Consider the following 23,011-nt stretch of genomic DNA (forward strand, 5'->3'; position numbering starts at 1 on the left):
GCATAGAGACATTGTCAGATCTTTACCAGGAAGCGAGCCGGTGGAACAGGCTGTGGGGATGTTCTGGAGGCGCACTGGTCAGGAATAGTGCCTGAGGACCTGGGAGAAGCTGCATGCAGGTGTGTGGCACTGGCACAGACAGTGGGGCAAAGGGGCACCCAGCTCTGCATCTGCTGGGACAGACAGCACCGAGTCCTTTGAAGTCTGGCTCCTGGGCCTCTGGCCCTCCGTGGTGGGGGCTTAAAGTATACAGTGGTTTTGCAAACAGGCTGGACACATCTAGCGAGAGCCAGCTGTCCTCTCCAGCATTCCAGCTCCTGTTTCAGGTCTCTAAGGACACCCCCAGACTCCTGCACACACCTCCTGGTTCAGAGTGCTCTGGGGTCCCCGGAATCCCCACCTGTGACTCCCAAGGCTCACCTCACACTCTGGGCCTGCAAAGATGGGGACAGACCTGGGACAGCACTGGGTCCCCCTTCTCCTGGACGGAGCCATCATCTCTGGCCAGGCTTACACACCGTTCTGCCAGACACACCCTTCCAGAAGGCAGTTTGAGGGCCTCACCGGACTCCGCATTCTCATTTTAGGGGGTCAGGCTCCACTCCACCCCGCTGGGGTACCCTCCGGCTATAGGCAGGGCTCTCCCTGGGAGGGGGGACTGAAAATACCACCCAAAGCCCCCACAGGTCACACTTTTTGCCCACTGTCCACACCACCTGTCCCCTGGAATAAAGTGCCTATGGGTGTAATGTTCGCCCCGCTCCCTGATGGAGCTAGAGCCCAGATCAAGTGACATCACTAACTCCTCTGAGATGTCACAGGACAAGCTGATTTATTTAGCATTTGGGGAGCACTTTCTTTAAGAGGAGCTTTTCTTTCCACAAATCCCACCGCCTACGGGTCACCTGGACCCCGGTGTTCTCAGGCTTTATACCGGGAGGGACGGAAATTATTCCAGAGCATAGTCTTGTGATTTCACCCCTTTTCCTAATAGGCTGGTGCTTAAATGACCACTAAGCTTTGCCCCTACTCTTTGGGGTGTGCCTGTACATATGTGTGCACACCCATGTGTGTTTGTGCGCACGTGTTGGTGCACGTGTATATGTGTATATATATGCACAGGGTGCATGTGTATGTATAAGTGTGTGTGTGCACTGTGTGCCTACATGGGTTTGTGTGCATGGGTATGCACATGTATGCATATGCCTTTGTGAAGGTATGTGTGTGTTCAGGTATGTATATGCACGGGCACATGTGTGTGCATTCTGGCACACACTTCTCATCACGTCAAGTGGCCAGGGGCTGACTCCTACACACCAAGTCCACCCGGCAGTCAAAGCAGAGGTGGGATCTGGGCCAGAGAAGCAGGTGGGCTTGGCCCATCGCCTGGGTGTCCCAGATATCTGTGGGGGTTCAGGGGTGATGTCCACAGCCAGTCATTTCTACCCATGGACACTTGTGTTCACACAGGATCAGGCACACAGCGAGGCAGAACTGACCAAGCCCCCACCCCCATACTTAATACCAAGTGGCAGCAGGGCCCTTTGGTTTCATCTCCTGCATCGCACCTCCACAAATTCCACTCCTATGCATGCTGTTCATGTGCACGTGTGGGCACACAGGTGCATGTGCATGTGTATACATGCCTGCATGTGCACAGATGTGCCTTGCTGCTATACATAGGCTCTGAATTCAGGATGTATTTTAAAATAAATCATGGCTAGATCTGATGGCCCGTTGGCTCCCGGCCTCTCCAGTTCTCAAGGGGCTGGGCTGAGAGTGAATGTGGCCCAGCCCAGCTTCCACCACCACCGGGACCCACACGTCGTCACGGCGGTTCCCGTGACGCCACGGCTCTTTTAGCTCAATTTATTTTCCTCAGACAAATGTGACCCTGGACTAGCTCTTGGTTCTAACAAGAGTTCTTTATAAAGGAGAAAAAGGGGCCCTTGGTTTTCTCCATAGAATAAATTTTTATAGAAAATAGCTTTGGGTGTATACAGGCCCACTTCAGAAACTCTTTCATCCTTGACGGCTCTGAAGATCCATTTTTAGGCAGAGTCACGTCGGAGACTTCATGCACCAACTAGCTTCCTCCCCGGCCTTGGCCAGATGATGGTGCTCTTTCTCCAATTTTCCCCCAAAGGCAACTGACACGCAAAGGAGAGGCTTGCAAAGTGCACTGAGCAGGAAGTGGAGGATGGAGGACAGGTGAGCAGCCTGTGCAGGCAGCAACTCCACAGGCCGGGTCCTTTACTTCCCCGGGGGGGGGTCTATGCAGACTAGAAACAAAGGAACAGAAGGAGGCAGACAGTCACTTTCTCTTAGATTGTGGATATTTATCCCTCTCTTTCACAGCAGCAACTTTAATAAACAAGTATGACGCCTGCAGCATCTAATCTAGAAAATACCACAACGCAGGCAGGCTCACGCACGCCCATTACAAAGTGATCTTCACGGAGCATGGCAAACACAGTCAGTTTTTGGGACACAGGCTTTTAAAGTCTAAGTTAGCTGCTCTCCCTCCCCCAGCTCCTATAGACCAAAAATACCTCTATCCTCAACTACATAAACGTTGTGAGTAGCAAACTTGTAAAAATGAAGAGTACAAAAAGGAACGTCCATAGAACATATTTGCACCCTGTATACAATGTGTCACCCTTTAAACTGGCCGATGGTCAGCTATGGCCGATTGTCAACAAGAGAAAAAGACCCCAACATCTGTCACGTGCACTTGAGTCGGTGGTTTGTGAGGTTCTCCAGAGAGGTTTTCATCTCCAGGGAGTGCTTGCCGACGGTCTCCGTGTTAACGGTTAGTTTGTGGTACATTACTTGCGGATGGTCTTTATGATTAAGAAGCCAGTTGAATTTCCTGGCATTTAGAAAACAAGTAACATTTGATTGTCACAACATACAGCTCCGAGACAATAAATACAAGCAGATCCGATGCGTTACTTCATTGTTATCAAGTAACTCCAGTTTAATTTAATACAATTTAGTGCATTTCAGTATCTCATTCACAGTTTTGACTTCTGTCCAAGTGCTTATGCAACAAAAAGGTTAAGAAAGGAAAGTTTACGAGAAAAGGAAATTCCAGGTGAACTTGCCATTACAAAGCTTAAAAATTTAAAGCGATCCAATTGTCTCTGAAAAAGAATGCCTGGCTGCCACTGAGGCCGACTGGTGTCAGCATCTCTGGGAATTTCCCGGACTCCCTGAAAGTGGTCTTGTCCTTTAATTCCCCGAGTGGTGTGTGAGAAGGCCACCGTTTTCACTGAATCAGCTAGCGGGCAAATGCTTGTGCTGCCACGTAACTCACGTGTGTCCACCCCTCGATCACACAGAACACAATGTGACATCTACCCAAGAGCTGTCCCTGTGTTTTTGTGTCCTGGCCCTGATAGGCAAGAATGTGAGACCCGAATGTCTGCATGCACCTGGCCTGGCCCAGTGCAAGTGGGTGGTATGGCCAGGAGTGGGGAGGGGGAAGGGAGGCGCACCCAGCACCTAGGCCTGGGCGTTCGGAGAGGCTGGCCCTTGCTTTGGGAGCTAACTCACTATACAAAGGGGCAGGCACGTGGGCCAGGGACGTGCTGCCTCCAGAGAGAAGGCAGGCGGGCACGGCAGGCCCACTGTTTCAACCCTCAGCCTCGGTAGACGGCAGGAGGGCTGGAAGCCACGTCACACCATTGGACGCTGAGTGTTGCATGCTGGGGGAAGCATGCACTACTGGTGAGAAGTTTGCAGCAGGAGCTCACGCTCAGGGTTGAACAATTCAGCTGAATATCAGCCGGGCTGAAGAGATTCTATTTGGCTTATCCTATAGGTGTCTCGGGCAGAGACAAAGCGACATGCAGAGTGACTCCTCCTCCACCCAAACCTGACACAACCGTAGTCACGTGGGTGTGGGAGGGCCTCCCGACAGCCCTGCACTGCACGTGACTGCAGCCACCGCTTCCCTTCAGACCAAATCACGCTCCATAATTTAGTGTAAGGAGGTCCTCCTGCCTCCGCACACCAGGCGGGACCGGGACGGACAAGGAGAGTCAGACTTGATCAGTGACCGCACCTGCACTGTTTCTGTACAAAAAAGTGCAGTGTCCGCTGTTGCTTCGTGATGGCTTAGTGGTTTCTACATTCAGAGCTCATCACACGGATCCTGTGCTTCTTGAGGACGGGGCCCCTCCAATGGGCTGTCACCAAGCAGGGGACGGCCGGTCCCTCTGCTTTCTCTGGCGGAAATGCTTGTCAATGGGTAGCTATGTCAAACCCTCCACCAGGTTTGGAGAAAAGGGGGGGCATACAGAAAACGAGCATTCAAAATCGATGCCCTGCTCTCCCTCTGACCAGCCGCGCTGCTCCCCACTGTCACTGCTCACGGTGCTGTCACAAGGACCCCAGAGATGGAAGCCAGAGAGCCCCCCGGCAGCTGCTACAAAGTCACCATGGAAATATCACAGTCACCCAGAGGGGCCCAAAGAACTGCGACCTCCCCCAGCTAGACACATGGGGAAGGCCCACAGGCCAAACTCCATGGACTGGGCAGGGGCAGGAGACGGGGGGGAAGATGACACTGGACTTGGAGACTTGCACCTGAGAGTGGGGCCTTAGCCTGAGCTGAGAAACATGCAGCCAGCGACCCCCCAGAAGGAGCAGGGGGCTGGTTCCCAGGCACAGAACAAGTGGCAGAGCCAACCCCAGAGAGAGTCAGCAAACACCTCACCCAGCAGGGAGAGGCAGCAAACACCTCCGGGCCTTGACTGGCCCAGGACCCGCCCTTTACGCCTAGAGAACACAACCGCGACTGCAACCAGCCTGGCCTGTCCCACGCTCAGCCTGAATGTGATGGTAGCATCAGCAACAGATGGAACTCAGTAGTGGGTGTAAAGGCAAAGAATAAAGAAAAGCACAATTCCGCAATTTATTAATTTAAGGTAAAAATTTAAAAGAGCTCCCCTCCCCCTTTCCTTACGAAGTGAATGAAAAGCAAAATCCACTCTCTCTCTCTCTCTCTCTCTCTCAAAAAAAAAAAGTCTGCACATTCCTGGTGTAGTTTTTATTGCTCCCAAAGGGCTCAGTGTTCAATGCAAGAGCTGATCCATGTTAAATCGGAAGGAATCACTGAGACTGGAAAACCACACCCCGGTCTCAGGCTCCATTCACAGGAGTCTGCATGGCTCATTCATTGACTAGATGTAGAATTCGCAGCACATGATGAATTGATTTCAGGGGGAGGGGACTTATCTGGGAAACCAGGACTATTAACTAAGTGGTAGAAGATCTAAATCTGCATCTTTCCTCTGGTTTCCTTTATGCCGATTTAGGCATTCGTGACTCAGCAAATGACACAGGTGAACACGCATGAGGACAGATGAGCAGCATGGTATGAAGACTCGACGGTGGCCACTCACCCTGAGGGAGTGGGGGTGGGGGGGTGGGGAGAGGTGTGCTTCAGGACAGAGGCAAGGAGGCTTAGTTCTGAACAAAAGCATTTTGAACTGTTTTGTTTTAACCCTTCAGCCCCACAAGGAGTTGCATCCACACGCCCTGGGACACGAGCAGCACAGAACTGGGGCGCAGTCCTCGGCACCTGCTATCACGGCCACCAACCTAAACCTCAGGAGCATCGCTGTTACGAGCCTTCGCGCCAGCCTGACAAATCTTTCCCAAACACACTTAGGGCCAGTACATTATTGTTTTTTCAACTTAGTTTCTAATTTCTTTTATGTCTCTTTCCTCCATTTTTCTAGAAAATCCAACCTGCCTCTATTCGGAATGCTGGTTACAGTGTGTCAGAGATAATACCCATTAGTTTTCTTTCCCTTGCTAAAAAAAAGAGGCGGGAAATGTGACTTTAAAAAAAACCAACTTGAAGGTTTAAGAAGAAAGTCCAGTGCAGCCGTGTGCGGTGGGATAGCGGAGCGGAGCCACGGGAGGTGGGAGGAGCCCTGGTTCCCACTCTGTCTGCCCGGCAGCCTCCAGCCGGCCAGGCTCCATCTGCGGGACCAATCTCCCTCCAGGCCAAGCCTGCAAAGGATGCTGAGAGGACATGAGTCAAGCACAGGCTGCCGGGACCTGGGGAGACACTCCACCGGGCACCCGTGGGCGTGGGCACCACCAGGCCAGGAGGCCACCCACCTGGTCAGAAGCAGGCCTCACCGGACACGTGTGCCTGATCAGGGCAGGGAGGGTGGCAGGATGGGGGAAGGCTTGCCACAGCTCATTTTCATCAGGGAGTTGAGAGCCACCAACAGATCAACTGTGAAAACAGCATCTCTAGAGGCCAACAGCCCTGTGTTAACAGTCTCCAACCATCTCAGAAGACAGGCTGGGTGGTGACACTGCTTCTTAAGCAGCATTACAGGTTCTGGGGCTGCGGGGAGAGGCACTGGCCCAGTGAGGCCCCTCCCAGCACCCAATGGAGGGACTGCAGTCAGGGCCACAGGGAGGAGGGGCTGAGGAGCTACATTCACCGCACCCTCGAGCACTCACACCCAGGCTTAGGGAGGACACGGCACAGCCTCTGCCTGCTGCCAGCTGCCAGCCCTGCACGGGCTCCATCCATCCGACACCCAGGGTGTGCTTCTCACCCACAGCATTCTCTCCACAGTGCCCCGCCCCCACCCGCTCCCCACCCTACTGTCCGGAAGCCAAGATGCTGGTTGCCTTGGGGACCAGAGATGCAGTGACATCTGCACCCAGGAGGCCTGGGGAAGAGTCCTGAAGAGAGTTTGCTGGGGGTGCAGGGGAGCGGCGAGGGGCCAGGGTGAGTTCCCGAAATCACAGGTAAAAACAAAAAAGGGACCCAAGTTTAAGAAGAGAAAGCATCAGAGGCTCTCTCTGGCCAGCAGAGTCCTTGAGCGATGGCGCTGGGTGAATCCCGGACCCCAGGGGCCACCGCCCAGAGCAGACGCCGCCCTCCGCGCCCCGGTCTCCCACAGCGACAGGCGGCCCTGCGGTGCGCTGCGAAGTCTCCATCCGGCAGGCTTTCTGATTTCTTTACTCTTGGCTCAAGTTTATTGGTTAATATTAGTCACCAGTTAATAAGAAAATAGTTTCTAAGTGTCTTTTTTTCCTCTGTGTGTGTGGTTCTGTTTTTAATTGAGTTAATCGGACACCACCATCAAATTAAGTGTGTTCAATCACAGCCATTAATTATTCCTTTTTCTTAAATTCTTGGTTCCCGTAGCTGGAGCCTTTTTCTATTTCAGTTACTCCTATTAGTCGGCGGACTCCAAAGGAAGCTTTAAAACAGGAGAAAGGTGGGTTAGATGGATCAACTGGGAAAATCATTATTGGGAGGCCCGTGGGGTGGCAGGCAGGCACTCCCATCCTCCCTCTGCCCCGCCCATGCCCAGTTCCCACGGAGCAGATGACTCCCGCAGCGGAGTGGCTGGAGCCCGCGCTGAGGCCCCAGGCCTTGCTTGGATCCCATCTCCTTGATGCCTCCCAGGCACTGCGATGGCCTGCAGGCCTGGGCGCCTCCACGGGGGGCTTGACAGGCCTGGGCCTGAGCGGTGGGAGCCTTCACATTCCTTACCTGCCCCGACAAAGCCCAGGAACATGAGGATCAGGAGGGGAGAGCCGCTTGCAAAGACGCCCAAGACAAAGCGGAACAGAGGAGACAGGAGAACCGTGGCCCAGAAGAGGAAATTCAGGAGCGTCCACGGCCGGCGGGCAGGTCTGAAGGGCTCCCCCGGAAACACGCCCTTCTGGTTATACGTCTCCTGCAGAGCATCCTGCCAGAGTCCACAGGAAAAGCGGTGTCATCACATGCTGTGCTCTTACCCCAGAGAACGTGGTGACTGAAACATGGCTCCACCTGTAATGTGCCCCTGGGACTAGAGACCAATCGTGTGCTGTGGGCGGGAGACGAAGGGGCATGACCTTCACACAGAACTTGGCTGCCTGCACCAAAATCTTGTAAAAACACAAACCTGGAGCGGCTCAGTGGCTGAGCATCGATTTATGAAACCAGGAGGTCATGGTTTGATTCCCAGGCAGGGCGCATGCCCAGGTTGCAGCTCAGTACCCAGTAAGGGGCATGCAGGAGGCAGCCAATCAGTGAGTCTTTCTCATCATTGATGTTTCTCTCTCTCTCCCTCACCCTTCCTCTCTGAAATCAATAAAATTTTATTAAAAAACAAAACCAAACCACAAACCCTGTGACCTGACACATTTCCTAGGAAAAGAATGAGCCTGTGCCTGGCCCAGGACAGACACTGTGACCCCAGGACTGGCAGTGTGAGCCGGGACCCTCATCATCTGCTGTCTCAGGGGCCTGGGGGGCAGTGGGCAGAGCACAAGTCCTAGCATCACCCCTGCCCGCTCTCACCCCTGGAAAGTTACTTCACCTCTCCTACTCCACTTCCTATAGGCTAATGACAGGAGCGAGCAGCCCGTGAAGACACGGGAGGTGACACTCGGCGGGATCGTCAGCAGCGGCACGGTGGGGAACGTGTTGTGAACACTGAGCAGGGCTGGCCGGCATAGGGGCAACAATGGAGCAGACTTCTCCGCAGCCACCACTCAGACGTGTTAACAAGGGGTGCACTGTGACATTTAAAGTACCAGGTTATTCCATTTAAACGAAAAGGATGCAGGACTGGCTATGTGGGTAGGACCACGCTTAGAAGGATGCACCCCACGTGATCGTGGAGGAGTGCAATTGTCGTCTGTTTTTATTTTTTCCATTTTATTTCCCACATTCCATTTTCTACAGTTATTAAGAAAAAAAAGAAAAGAAAAATATTTTCTACAGTTACGTTGTGTGTTATATAAAAATGGGGAGAGGAGCTTAACAAACACCTCATCTCACGGCCTCGTCTAACCTGTGGACAGGGGACAGTCACCCCACTGCTCGAGGCCGAGAGTGGCCCGGAGCACCCATGACCTTCATGCCCCACATACACCTCGGGGTGACCGGAAGGCCCAGCCCTTCACAGCCCTCAGCACGTTTCTGCCATTTTCAAGCTCATTTGGCCGCCCCCACTCTGCTACCCAACCCTAAGCGGACGGGACCTGCCTCCCTTTCTCGCCCAGCGCTGCCCGGGGTCCCACAGAGGGTTTACAGTAGGTGGTGTTAACGATGAACCAAGGCCGAGGCCACACTGCAAAACAGGAAGGCAGGACCTGTCCACACCTCCCTTTCTGAATTAGGACCACGTTTTATATTGCGATCCAGTGTCCACGTACGCAACCCGTCTCAGGGGGAAACAAAGCTCACCCAGGCCACAGGGAGCATCTGTTCATGTTTCCACTCTAGTCTGTTTCACGTGCACCTGCCCGACTCGGGACAGCAAAGTGGGAACAAACTAATGTTCACAGATAGGGACAGGGTATCAGCAGATGGCGGAACACCATGCAGCATCTAAAAGGGGTGAATTTGACCCATTTATGTCACTGTCAACAGATAGAAAAAAACATTGATGGCTAAAAAAAAAAAAAGAGAAAAATACAGAAGAACACCACAGTATATAAAAGTATATTATTAGGAATTAGATACATTGCATTTGTGTATTCATTTGCTCAGGTCACTTCTCATTTCCTGCTGAACAAATACTGTTGCTTGCACCTGTCACTTTGTTTACACAGAGTTTCAACATTTTAAAACCTGATGGAGATTCAGAGACACACTCTCCTTCGCCGCCTGATGCATCCAAGGTCCACCTGCCTATCTGCCTGTGTTTCTGTTTCTTTTTCTTCTGGAAAGAGTTACATTGTTCTTCAAAATTATGTTTCATCTAAGTTTTCAAATGTGTGAGCATAAAGCTGGTCACAGTGCTCTCATAGTATTTTCACTCTCTGCTCTTTGGCTGGGTCATCTTTTTTATTCCTATTACTGTCATCACTCTTTTAATTGGTCAGTCTTGCCCAAGGCCTTCTGTTTTATAATAGTTTTAAAGGAAAAGCTTTTGGTGCCGTTGATTCACTCTTTTGTAGCTTTGCTTCCTGTTTAAATAATTTATGCTATCTTTATTTGTTCTCCTCTGGGTTTACTGTTTTTTGTATACATGTGTGTGCATGTATACTGTGTGTGTATGGTTATTAAGAGGATAAAACGTGTAGTACTTTAAAAGATTCTGATACGCAGTAAGAGATATGTCTCCTGCTAACCTCATGGTCATTCCTTTGTGGGCAGTATGTCTTTTCTCTCTCTCTCTCTCTCCCCCTTTTTTTTATACTGTACAGCCCCCTTCAGTGCTCACAGCCCCAGGGTAAGGAGGCTGGGCAATGGTTTGAGGCTGCAACTTCCTCTGGCATGGGTCCACTATTGTCTTTTCTCTCTGGTGATTCTAAGATCTCTTTTTGTCTTTAGTGTTTTGGAATTTCATTGCCAAGCAGGGATGAATTTCTTTTTATTTTTATCGTATCCCAGACTGTACTTCTTGAACATGATGAAATCTATGTCCAACAATTCTAGGAGTTTTATGGTTATTAGCTGTGATAACTGCTCTTCACCATCCCCTCTACTTTCTCTCTCTGGACCTTCTGATAGTTGCCTACTGGACCTCTCAGTCTATTCTCCATATCTTTTAGCCTTTTCATAAGTTACACTTCCTCTGGGCTGCATTCTGAGTAATTTCTTCTAAATCCTTCTTACTCATTTTCTCTTGAGCTGTATCTCATCTGATATTTAATCTGTTAAGGTTTTACTACCAATGACGAGATTGCTCATGCCTGTAAATTCTACTTGGTTTTTCCCAAATCTGACTCATTTTTCCCATAGGTCTTGCTCTTTTCTTTTCAGTTCCTTCTTTTGTGCTTAATCATTTCAAAAATACTGATTTTAGTCTCTGATAGTTCCATTAGCTGAGGTTTTTGGAGGGTTTTGTTTTTCTGTCTGTCTTGCCCATGATGGATTTTGGCTCTGAGCTCATCTCCAGCAGAATTTTACCTGAGAAAATCGTGGACAGCTTAGGATTGGAGTCATGTTCTTCCAGTTTTGCACATGCTTCTCTAGGAGCTCCAGAGAGATTTGCCTGGAACCACTTTTTTATGTTGATATTTTCTCTTTGTTCTTGAACTATGTTGTTAGTGTAAACTCAAACCCCAAACCTGGTTGCAGGCAGGCTTATGATTGTGACTTACCAGGGGGACTTTTTGAGACCAAGAAAGGAAAACTCAGTCATTTCCCTGTGCTGGGAGGTAAATGTTTTTGTTTAACTTTTCTGAGGGTAAAGCTCTCAGAGGGCTCCAGCTTTGGGTTCCCAGTTCCAACTTCTGCCTTGAATCAGGTCACACCCTTACCTTCTGTTTCCAGGTAGGCAAACTTTAGGTTAAGGAGACCAGCAAACTCCACCAGGAGAATGTGGCTGTGTCAGCCCCAGGCTCACTACAGGTCTTCAGTTCCATCTTTTTTTGTTATTAATCCTCACCTGAGGATATTTTTCCACTGGTTTTTAGAGTGGAAGGGAACGGGAAAGACACAGAGAGAGAGACATATCAATTGGTTGCCTCCCGCAGGTGCCCCAACCAGGGCTGGGGATTGAGCCTGCAACTGAGGTATGTGCCCTTGGCCATAATCAGACCCGGGACCCTTCAGTCCAAGGCCATATGCTCTAACCACTGAACCAAACTGGTTAGGGCATCCATCTCCTTTTTTTTTATTATTCCTAGAGATTTCCCTTATTTTCTTGCAAGCTCATCAATGATTTAACAAAATATTTGTTATATACTGAAAGGATTTTCTGATTATCTAAGCCTCCCTCACTGCTGAAAACAAAAATCTAGTGTCCTGTATGTTTGTATATATAAAATAAAACAGAATTAAGAGTCAGGGATGAGGCATGCCATGGGGAAATGGAGGTGGGGCTGGGTATGATCATAAGAATCTTGTCATGTCATCTATAGTGTGTTTCTTCTTGCAAACCATATACATACACATATATACATCTGTTATATATCTATAATTTCTTTTACATGAAAAATGAAACAAACGTGATCAATTATCCGCCATAGTTACATAAGCACTGTTATCCTTATATTTTCCTCTAGTTCTCTAATTTCTCATCAATTAAGAAAAATGAAAGAAAAGAGTGAGAAAGAAGCATCTGGGAACTCCTGACCCACAGGGAGTCGGCCTGCAGCTGCCCCCTGAGCCCGGCAGTTCGCCTTTACCTTCTCCTGGTACAGCTTATGGAGCCACTGGGCTGCTTCCTTCTCATCCTGCGGGATCTCTTCCAGAGGGAACCTCCTGTTCATGAAGAAGATCGAGAGCAAGTTGAATTCCTAGGGGACAGCAAACTGAAAGTGGGGGACACCTGTGCACTGGGGTGACCTGCTGGCCTGCTTTTGCTCATCAACCTCACTCTCACTTTCCAAAAACACACAAACATCCAAGTAACTTCTCCAGAGGTGGCCTGGGCTCTGCGGGCCTGCAGGGCGCCACGGAGGGGGCCAAGCCGCATCTACGTCCATGGGCTAGTGGGAGGATGTCACAAGGGGTCCCCAGGAGCCATGCAATGAGCAGGTCGTGCCTCCAGCTCCTCTGCGAAGGGTGACCCTTTATTAACTTCAGCAGGAGTTTTGGTCTCTTATCAGTTCACGCTTTGGAAATAATTATGACTTGGAGTCTTTCATTAGGCAAAGAAGATTGTGTCTTTCACAGATGAAATCTACTTGCTTCAAATATGAAAAACAACAGAGGTTTAGAACTTTCATCTCAATGAACAAACAGCTGACTTCAGTTAGGACACTAACTTATTTATAAACCTAATCACCAGCTAGATCGCCAGCCCGTGAGAGGAGGTGTCCGCCTGGGAAGCTTAGCAGGACCAGAACCACTTGCTTTTTTTTGTTAATCCTCACTGGGGGATATTTTCCATTGGTTTTTAGGGAGAGTGGAAGAGAGAGGGAAAACAGAGAGAAACATCAATGTGAGAGAAACATCATTGATTAGTTGCCTCCTGCACACACCTCAACCAGGGGCCCTGACCAGCCTGCAACCGAGGTACATGCCCTTGACCGGAATTGAACTCGACAGCCTTCAGTCCGCAGGCTGACGTTCTATCCACTGAGCCAAACCGGCTGGGGCGAAGAACCACTTTCACAGCAACTGTTGTACAGTGGGGCCTTGACTTACGAGTGTCCCGACTAATGAGTTTTTCGAGATACGAGCCGTCTCTCGGCCGATTTTTTGCTTTGAGTTGCGAGCTAAAATTCGGGTTACGAGACAGCTTCAGATACCCCACCGCTAGTTGGCGCAGCGAATGTCACAGTGAACGCCACAACATCAGCCCAGCATCACGTGCCTCACTCGTTCACTTTAAGATTTGACATAGGAGTAATTTGAGTTACGAGCTCCGTCACAGAATGAATTAAAACTCGTAAGTCAAGGCCCCACTGTACTTCAAGATCACCAGCACACACCTGAGCTAGAATAACTAACTGGGGACGCAGGTGAGACGCAGTTCATCACAGGGGCCCGGCTGCCCACTCCAGAGGGGCCCACAGTGAAAGGACAGCCAGGCGAAGTGTCCATGGCCAGACATGCATGTCCCGTTTTAAGGTATCTCAAACTTTTTGCTCTAAAAATTGAGAACTTTGATGTATGTGGGTTATGCCTGCAACCCAGGTATGTGCCCTTGACTAGGAATCAAACCTGCACCCTTTGCCGTACAGGCCAATGCTCTGACAACTGACCACCGGCCACTACTGGGTGGTATTGTTTTTAAAAGCTGTGCTGGCTCAAGCTCTCCAGACTGCAATGGCGAGGCCTGTCTGAGCCTTCGGCAATCACAGTGGCCAGGATGGTGACTGAGTCGCTGGTGGTCGGATGGCAGGCAAGGACGCTAACACAGAGCCCGTCTGCGTGGTCTCTACACCAGGGAAGGGCCTGCCTCCGGGGCATGTCTGAATGACACGGGGGACTGGCCGTTCAACCAGGGAGACCCAGACAGGAGACAGCCTGAGCTGGAATCGAAATCACAACACCATTTTATGAACAGAGTAATCCCCAGGCTGTTCTAAGTTTAAAAGATACTTTGGGGATCAATTATCTTCTCTTCATGAGCCAGAGACACGTGGAGAGTCAAAGCGTGACCATGAGACACGCAGCCGCCATCCGGGGACCACTCTCCTGGTCAGGGACCTCGATCTTGTGCGACAGGAATGAAGGTCGCTCCCCGTGCGAGGCCCTGCCTGCCTCTCAGAACAAAGCCCGGCTCAGCGTGGACACCTGGGCAGCTCACTCTGTCGCGTCTCACTGGCTCCAGGAGCCGCTCGGGTGAAACCCAAGATGGACCCTCCTCCTCTGGACTCTGACAGACTCAGATCCCTTAAATTGTGGGGCTGAAACCGCCGGTGTCAACAAAGGTCACAGAAATACAGCATCAAGCGCGAGGTGAGGGGGGCCATGTGTTGGGGCTGGGAAGGCACGGGAGGGGGCACCGGGCAGGATGGGGTGCCCGCTGGGCACGGAGCTCACCTCAAACACATATCCGCCTCGTACTTCTTCCCGTAGAGGATCCCCAGCAAAGACGGGTTCTTGTTTCCCCGGAAATTCAGAGTGACATCATAGATGGCTGCGACTGTGGGGGTGGGGTGCAGGGTGAGCCAGGCCGCCGCTCACTCCTCACCCTCGCAGAGCCCAGCGGGCTTTCACGCGGGCCGTTTTTTCTTTGCCGACTCTCAGCTTTTAGTTGGGCATTTAATGATCACATCTCCTGTGCTCACTGACTGTACTCACTGACGTGTGTGCATCTAAATCCACCCTCTGCCCGCTTCTAACTGTTCTCTGCCCCTTTCTTTTATCTTGTCTCTTCTGGGGTTAGATTTTTTTTTTCCTTTATAAGGTTTTCAGTTATGAACTTTTTGATTATTTTAGTTATTTTTCCATTAACTAGCATTTTATCACCTCAGAAATGACACCAGGATTTTACAATATGTTAACTCCGCTTTCATGGTCCTCCCTTTTCTGTCCTGTAGTTGACATGTAATTCACTCACGGAGTGTTGACTGCTTTTGTCTCTCACTTTGCGTGGAGCCCGGAGGACCAGGGTCCCCGGCTCTGGGGGCGCGGGCTCTTACCTGTCCCGCGCAGGCACTGGACCGCGGTGGTGAAGCCCTTGGTGCGAGGCAGCAGGTGGTGCTTGAGTGGGGGCAGCCCCTTGGAGGCGGCCACCTCCATGCTGACGCGGTGTTTCTTCTCTGTGAAGCGCGTGCCCTCACAGTACAGGAGAAACTAGGGCAGAAACACAGGGACGGGGCTCAGACGACGCCACGCACGGGGAACCGGACTGGCAGCAAACACTTGCTGTCCGATTTGTAGAAATGACAGTACTCCTCCAGGGACAAGCACTTTGAAATGTTCTTTCATTTTAGGGCCACGACCTGCCCTAAAATACTCCCCACACGCCAATTCCCTCACCGGCAGCTAACAGCACTGCGCTTATTCTCAAAGCATGCAACAGAAAGAAGGGAGCGTGCAGGTCCCCGGGCAGCCTTCTGGTGGGAGCGGAACACACATGAGGTAGAAACGCTCGGTAACGAGGCAGCTCTCAGAGGCCAGAAGAAGGCGAGACAGAGAAATGGATCTGAGCCGCCTGACACCACTGACTCCAGGCGGGTGTCATCAAACGCATCTCAGGGGCTTGGAAACCCCCTGATCCCCAGGCCCTGGCTGCTGCTACAGGTCGTGTCCCATGTCCTGTGTCCTGTGTCCCGTGCCCTGTGACTCTTCTACGCCCTGAAGGATGAACTCACCCAGACCTGCAGGTCACTAGGGGTCGCTCTGGAACCACCTCCAAAGAAGACCCTCCCTGCAGTGGCGGCTCCTCAGCCTGGGCACCGGCTGGGCACCCACTCCTCCCCGGGGACCCCACTCTGCTGTGCAGGGAGGTGCCCCCCTCCCTCCCGGCTCTGGCTTCCAATGGGGGCAGTGGGAGCAGGTGGCCCCCAGGCCCTGCTGTGAATCGGCCTGGCCTTTCCACTCGTGATGCAGGTCATAGTCATACATGGAAGGTGGCACCAGCCAGTGCAGCCTCCCGTGCCAGGCCCCCGTGGGTGCACGGACTCACCCACATGTACTCAGGGTAGTCGGCCAGGCACCTCAGCCCTGCGATGACGGTGTCCCGGTCCTCCTCCCATTTCCTCTTGCAGAACACGATCTCCAGGAAGTACCACGTCCAGCCGATGAGGGGCACGCACAGCAGCTCCCTCTTGGCCAGGACCTTGGAGCTCTGCAGGGAGGAGGGGCAGGTAGTGCGCTCTCGGCTGGAGGCGCCCCGGGTGCCCCAGGCCTGGTGTGGTGGTCGTGCCTACCCTGCCCACAGGGGCACCTGACCCTGAGTGTGGGCCACTGGGACCAGCCTGACCCGAGAGCGAAGGTGTGCCTCCTACAGAGGAGGAAACCAAGGCGCAGGCCTGACAGAGGGAGGGGCCCAGGACGCAGCCACGGGAACTGGCGGCAAGGCCAGGCCTTCCTGGGGAGGGCAGGGACGCCACCCACGGCGCTCACTGTGGTGGGACCCCGTGGCCTGGCTCAGGGTGTTCACACTGCATCAGGCACCGGCTCACTGAGGCTCTGGGGACTCATGGGGTAGTAAGTAAGGCTCAGGAGAGGAAAGGCGGGACAGCCGACCTCAGGAGAGCCTGGGCAGCCTGCCATCGAGGCACCTTAGGCCAGCCATGCGCCCGACCTCCAGCTCAGGGGACCGGGAGCTAAAACAGGTGGAGAGGAAGCCCAGGCCCCAGAGAGCCAGGCCAGCACCTCCCTGGGCCCCCCACATCACTCACCCCCAGGACCCCGAACCGCTCACACATGGTCCACCCGCACAGGAAGTCGATCTCGAAGTTGTGGTTGAGGATGATGATGGCGTGCTCCTTCCCTAAGCGGTCTATGGTGGCCTGGTCGGAGAAGAGCGTGCACTGCGTGCAGGACCACCACTCCAGCAGCATGACCAGCTCTGTGGGCACACGGGGAGGGCAGGGCGTTGGCACGTGCAGCCGCACCCGGCCGGCCTCCCTCGGGGCAGCAGCACAGGCCAGGCCCAGCTGTGCCGCGGGCGGGGCTTTCCCAGTATTTCATCAGACCGGGCTTTTGAGCTAGAAATGGGTTTGGGTGGTTTACATTTAATAAAATAAGTTTTCCTAACTTATAATTACCTTCTCCAAGCAAACACTGGGGAGAAGACAAATGAAACTTCCAGAAAGCAGCAGAAAAATAATTAGGAAAACTCGCATCATAGATGGTTACCTGATGTCCAGTTAAGATTTCCACCTGTGCTGGGGGTTTATGGAATATCGCACACTTCATCCACAGAATGGGGGGAGGGTGGGCGTGGCACAGCCAGCCGGGCCCTGTGGTCGGCAGCGTGGCTGAGGGGGCGGCCAGGTGTCCTGAGCAGGGCGACCTCATGGTGAGGCTCCAGGCACAGGGCTGAGGTGGGGTCACACAGCACAGCCCCGTTCCTTTTGTGCTGAACCAGCCCCTCCGTTTTCCGAGGGCACCAACCCTTGGGGTGGAGGCCAGGGAATGCTTCCAAGACAGCCCAGTGCTAGAGCCTGGGCTCTGAGTCTCATTTACAGAAAGGAGGTAAGAGTGGCTTCCTCACGGGCCACTGGGAGAACAGCACGTGACATTGACTCCATTTAACAGCTTTTAGTCTGTCCATCTGACAGCCCAAGGTTGATTGATTCCGTATGTATAAACACACGGACACAAGTGCACAGGTAGCAGACATGCACGTCTACACACAGGTACTTGATTCGAGAGGTGACACAGACAAGTGGGATGACAGGCCCCCTGAGAGAGGGGTGCTTCCCACCCTGGGAGGGTGCCCGGGGATCAGTGAGACGGACTGGCCGTGTCCTGGCAGCTGCTAGGGCTGCTACTGGTGGATGAGTTTCTGACTGTTTCCAAGTCCCAAAGCACTGGGCTAACCCTCCCCAAGCTGCCACCGCTGTGGGTCCAGGCCGGGTGTCGCCACGCCACTTGCTCGCCCTAATGATGAGTGTGGGTTGAGCATCTCTGCACACACTCCCTGTGAGGAGTAACCCACCGCCCTCCTGAGCACCCCCATCACAGCAGCACGCTCAGCGGTGCACGGTGGTACTCACGGCTCCAGAGCGAGTAGGCGAGGCGGCAGTTCAGCCGGCGGTACAGCTGCTTGTTCAGGGGCCAGAGGACGAGGGTGCAGAGCTGGATGAAGTTGATGACCAGCCCGCTCACCACAAAGACGAACCCGATGAGGAGGTGCAGGACGAACTGGGTCTTCAGGTAGGCGAGCAGGCCCATGGTCACTCCTCAGTAGCGAGAGCAAGGTCCTTCACTGAGAATGGCCGTCCTGGAGGGACAGGGACAGCAGTCAGGATGCGTGCCAGGGCCCAGAGGCCAGAGCTGCAGGCGGAAGGGAAGCCCACCGTCCCTACCTCAGAGCCCAGATCTGCAGCCTGAGGGTGAGGGGCTCACTAATGGCAAACTCAGGAGCTTCTGCAGGTCGGCAAACAGGGACCTGGCACACTTCATTTAGCCATGTGTCACACATACACCACACCTCACACACATATACACATCACATACCACACCACACCACACCACACACACACATGAACCACACACACACACCCAGGCATATAAGAAAGGAAGAAGACTAGAAGAAATGCACCCAAATATTAATAGTGATGATCTCTAGGTAAAGGCATTATGGGTAATTTCAACTTTTTTTTTTTAGCATCTTATTTAAAAAATTTAAATTGCACATGAAATAAAACACATTAACTGCCTTTTAATTCCCAGGCTGTTGTGCACTTTTTTAAGCTAAGAGGCTTTTGTTTTGGTTTCTAACACAAAAGCGGCAACTCCTCCAAGAACTTAACTGGTTTTTCTCCCCTTCTCTTCAATGTGCACCTCTTAGTTCCTAAGGTGAAGCCAGAGCTCACATTTTGGGGTTGTACCTGCTCTGGGCGCTGCCCGACAACTCCCCTTGTGAGGAGAGAAACAGGGAAGCTGTGATTCAGCCCCTGGCGAGTCCCAAGCTGGCACGTGATGGTGCTGTGTGCACCCTGCTGAGCGCCCCGCAGACCTGCCCCTGCCGCACTTGGTGAGCTGAGCGCACCAGGGACCAGCCGCCCCACCCCCTGGTATCCCTGTGCCTGGAGAACAACTGACTGCCAGAAACGGTGCCATGGGGTTTCCCAGGCCGAGTCATAGAAGGATCCTTGCCTGGCTGGCTCAGGGGAAGCAGCTGCCAGGGGAGGGCACTGGAGCAGGGGGTGCTGGATGTGGAGGGAGCCAAGACCTGTGCCAGGAGAGAGGCCACATGGACACTGACCCTCCAGGCCCAGGCAAGCCTTCAGATGCCTGCAGCCTGTGAGCACCCGCCCCGCCCAGCCAGGCTGCCTGCAGCAGTGACCCTGAGCAACCGAGGGCAAGGAAGGCCTCGTGTTGTCTTACACCACTGTGCCGGGGACACTTGTTACGCAGCATCAGAAAACAATTCATTACTCTAACAATTACAGTAACTAATGCACTCGGCCAACACCCACTTCCACCAACAGCAGACGAGACTCCACAGATCAGATGACTATAACGTCATAATTTCAATATTGCAGGTTCTTGGGCTCTCACCTCCCTGTTACATCTGAGGAAATTGAGGACCAGAGGGGCCCGAGAGGCATTAGGGCCTGCGGCTCAGGACGGGTGAGGCCACAGCAAGCCCTTGGCCACAAGTTGCTCCTGATTTCTGGTTCTGATGCGTGAAGACAGGGTTCCCTTGAGAAAAGGCCTGGACCCCAGCTCTTCTCCTCCCCATCACCGTGATTCTAGAGGACCACTTGGGAAGCCCCGCCCCGCGGGGAAGCCCCTGCTGCTGCTTTACCTGAGAGAAGAGCCAGGCCAGGCCAGGCCCTGGGAGGCGGGACAGCCGGCCCACCCCGTCCACATGGCCTTCTCATTAATGCTCAGACGCTGTCCTCTGAGAGGGCGAGGAAACCTGAGCCGTTTCTAAGTCCCGTCAGCAGATAACAGGTTTAGATTGTTCCAGGAGCCTGGCACCTGCACAACCTGGGCCCCAGCTGAGGTGGCTGCCTCCTGGGTTCTGTGGCCCCTGTACAAGCCGCTAGGACCCCACCTTCTCAGCTGCATGATCACCCTCCCCAAAGGGACATACAGGGTGGTGTCACCACCCCCTACACGCCCCCACCCCCTGGGGACAGGCTGCTGGTCACTCAGAGAGGGGGAGTGAGCCAGGTGGCTCAGCAAGGCCGAGCTAAAAATAGTTCCACAGCAGGTAAGCCTCACAAGGCCCCGAGGCACGGCTCCAGGAAGCCAGCGAGAGTTCCAGTCCGCAGGAAGGACTGGGCACCAGACCCAGACCTCCCAGCTGCAGCGCCCCTGAGCACCCAGTGCTCCTTCTCAAGGCCGGTAGTGAAGGGGAGAGCTGGGAGCCAGGAGCCCTGGCCATTCTCAGACCTGACCCTGGCACCTCATTATGGGTGAACTGTGTCCCCCAAAAAGAAACATCGGTGCCCTACCTCCAGCACCTCAGAATGTGGCGGTAGGTGGAAATATGGTCTTTACAAAGATAACCAAGTTAAATGAGGCCAGTGGTGTGGGCCCTAATCCCATTGGACAGATCTACACTAATAAAAGAGAAACATGGTAATTGGCGTACGACCGCTACCCTTCCCATTGGCTAATCAGCGTATCCTTATGCAAATTAACTGTCAGCCAAGATGGCGGCCGGCAGCCAGGCAGCTGGAAGCGAACATGAGGCTTGCTTGCTGCGGGGACTGCAGACTCCAACTCTCAGCCGACAGTTTGAAACTTTGTAACAAATATAGCCAGCCGGGATCTCAGAGCTGAAGTTATACATTGTTTCGATTATAGAACGGCAAACAAACCAGCAGTGGAGGCCTCAGAGCTAGAGCCAGAGCTAAAGCTGGCCCAGAATAAAAAAAAAGAAAAAAAGGAGCGGTTGGGAGATTCGGTCAATCACCAGCCTGAAGGCAGCCCTCAGCCCCTCACCCAGACTGGCCAGGCACCCCAGTGGGGACCCCCACCCTGATCCAGGACACCCTTCAGGGCACACCAGCTGGCCCCCAGGCCTCTATCCTATATAGTAAAAGGGTAATATGCCTCCCAGCACCGGGATCAGCGGAGCCGGGAGGCCTCCTGGCACCGGATCAGCGTGACAGGGGGCAGTGCCCAAACCCCCTGATTGCCCTGTGGCTCTGTGTGTGACAGGGGGCGGTGCCCCAACCCCCTGATCTGCCCTGCTCTGTGTGTGACAGGGGGCAGTGCCCTAACTCCCCTATCGGCCCTACTCTGTGCGTGACAGGGGGAGCTCCCCAACCTCCTAATGGGCCCTGCTCTGTGCATGACAGGGGCAGAGCCCCAACCCCCTGATTGGCCCTGCTCTGTGCGTGACAGTGGGTGGCACCGCAACCTCCCCATCAACCCTGCCTTGAGTGTGACAGGGGGCGGTGCCCCAACTCCCAATCGGCCCTACCCTGAGCGTGACCAGGGACTGCACCTAGGGATTGGGCCTGCCCTCTGCCACCTGGGAGCAGGCCTAAGCCAGCAGGTCGTTATCTCCTGAGGGGTCCCAGACTGTGAGAGGGCACAGGCCGGGCTGAGGGACACCCCCTTCCCCCCCGAGTGCACAAATTTTTGTGCACCAGGCCTCTAGTGTCTTTATAAGAGGAGATGAGGACAGACGCACAGAGGGACGATCATGTGAGGACACGGGGAGAGGACAGCGTCTGTAAGCCGAGGAGGGAGGCCTCGGGAAGAACCAGACCTGTGATGACCATGATCTCAGCCTCCAGACTCCGGCCTCCAGACTGTGAGCAATAGTTTCTGTTGCTTCTGTCCCCGGCCTGTGGTACTGTCACAGCGGCCCCAGCAAAGGAATACACTTCTTATAAGTATTTAGGCCTTTTCCTAGAAGTGCACAGGCCCCTCCCATGTCCTGCTGTAAACTTGGCCCTGCTGCTCAGGTGGCCCAGAGCCTGGCATGAACCCTGACCAGGCCTCGCCCTGCTCAAGGGCGAGCCCATCCCCTTGCCCAGGAGTCCATCACCAGACACCCACGGGACCCTCTCCCCAGCCCTGGCCCCTTTGTCCCTCTCAACCTCAAGAACTAGCTAGTCAGGCAGTCTGACCTTCAGATAGCCTCCTGAGGATCTTTGTGGAAAGCACGTCTTTTCCACAGAAATGGAGATGGAAGTCACGTGCCCACCACCTCCGCACTAGCCAGAGTGTGGCCGGCGTCCGTGGCTTCGCTCTCTGCAGAGAAGGTAATGGCTTTCTCCGCATGTGGAGGACGGCTCTTTCATTTACACATGAGGTCAATGTCAGTCCTTGAGCATCTGGGTGCCGTTCATGCCTCTGCCGTCGGCGCGTCAATCATACAGCGGGAGAGCAGAGAGGACCTGATGCTGCACCATCCCCTACAACATCCAGGCTGCCCCACAGCCACGCGGCTCCCGTGCTGGAGCAGGAGCTGGCCCGTGCCGGGGCCGCCTCGTCAGGTGACCTGAGGCCCTGGTTCCTGAACTCCAGGGAGACAACCTCTTGGGGACCAATTCCCCTTCCGAGCCATGCGCACAGCACCTCACCTTGTCCTGTCTGTGTGGTCCTTCCAACAGTCAGTCTAACCTTGAGGAGGCGGTGGTTGGTGAAGGGAGAGGACGCTGAAATATTAGTCTCCATCACTCTCGCTTTAAACACAGCTTGGACGAGCATGACTGGGTGGTCTCCTGGCCCACAGCCAATGGGAAGCACCAGGTTACACAATGGGGCAGGGGGGTGCTGGAGGCAGACATCCTGCTGACAGCAGCACAAAGGGGCATAGACAAGCTGGTGACTCCATCAGCACCACCTCCGAGGGTGTCAGTGTTGGGGAGCAGGTTTGCAGACCCAGCGGCACCTCAATGACATCATGAATGAGAACATAATACAACAATTGTGGTCCACCCTGACCTCACTAAAATGCTGAGAAAGGGCTGTACCACACTCACCGTGTTATTTAAGAAGGCTGGAAGCAGGGAAGGTATTATTTACAAC

General features: G+C 53.4%; 1 protein-coding gene across 3 annotated transcripts in view; it reads right to left on the reverse strand.

The window, feature by feature from the left end:
• Window positions 1-2,932: 2,932 nt before the first annotated feature.
• AGPAT3 (1-acylglycerol-3-phosphate O-acyltransferase 3) overlaps window positions 2,933-23,011 on the reverse strand; it is a 72,423-nt gene continuing 52,344 nt past the window's right edge. For all 3 annotated transcript variants that reach the window (XM_070407100.1, XM_070407101.1, XM_070407099.1), the window contains exons 2-9: window positions 18,061-18,287; window positions 16,738-16,907; window positions 16,020-16,181; window positions 15,031-15,184; window positions 14,429-14,531; window positions 12,121-12,196; window positions 7,541-7,739; window positions 2,933-7,244 (exon numbers count right to left, since the gene is read on the reverse strand). In XM_070407100.1, coding sequence (XP_070263201.1) covers window positions 7,156-7,244; window positions 7,541-7,739; window positions 12,121-12,196; window positions 14,429-14,531; window positions 15,031-15,184; window positions 16,020-16,181; window positions 16,738-16,907; window positions 18,061-18,238 — 1,131 coding nt within the window. In that variant the 5' untranslated portion in view covers window positions 18,239-18,287 and the 3' untranslated portion in view covers window positions 2,933-7,155. The remainder of the gene's footprint in view (window positions 7,245-7,540; window positions 7,740-12,120; window positions 12,197-14,428; window positions 14,532-15,030; window positions 15,185-16,019; window positions 16,182-16,737; window positions 16,908-18,060; window positions 18,288-23,011) is intronic.

This window comes from Myotis yumanensis, unplaced genomic scaffold (genome assembly GCF_028538775.1).
Source record: "Myotis yumanensis isolate MYYU_CA2020_CCGP unplaced genomic scaffold, mMyoYum1.0.hap1 SCAF_2, whole genome shotgun sequence".
NCBI lineage: Eukaryota > Metazoa > Chordata > Mammalia > Chiroptera > Vespertilionidae > Myotis > Myotis yumanensis.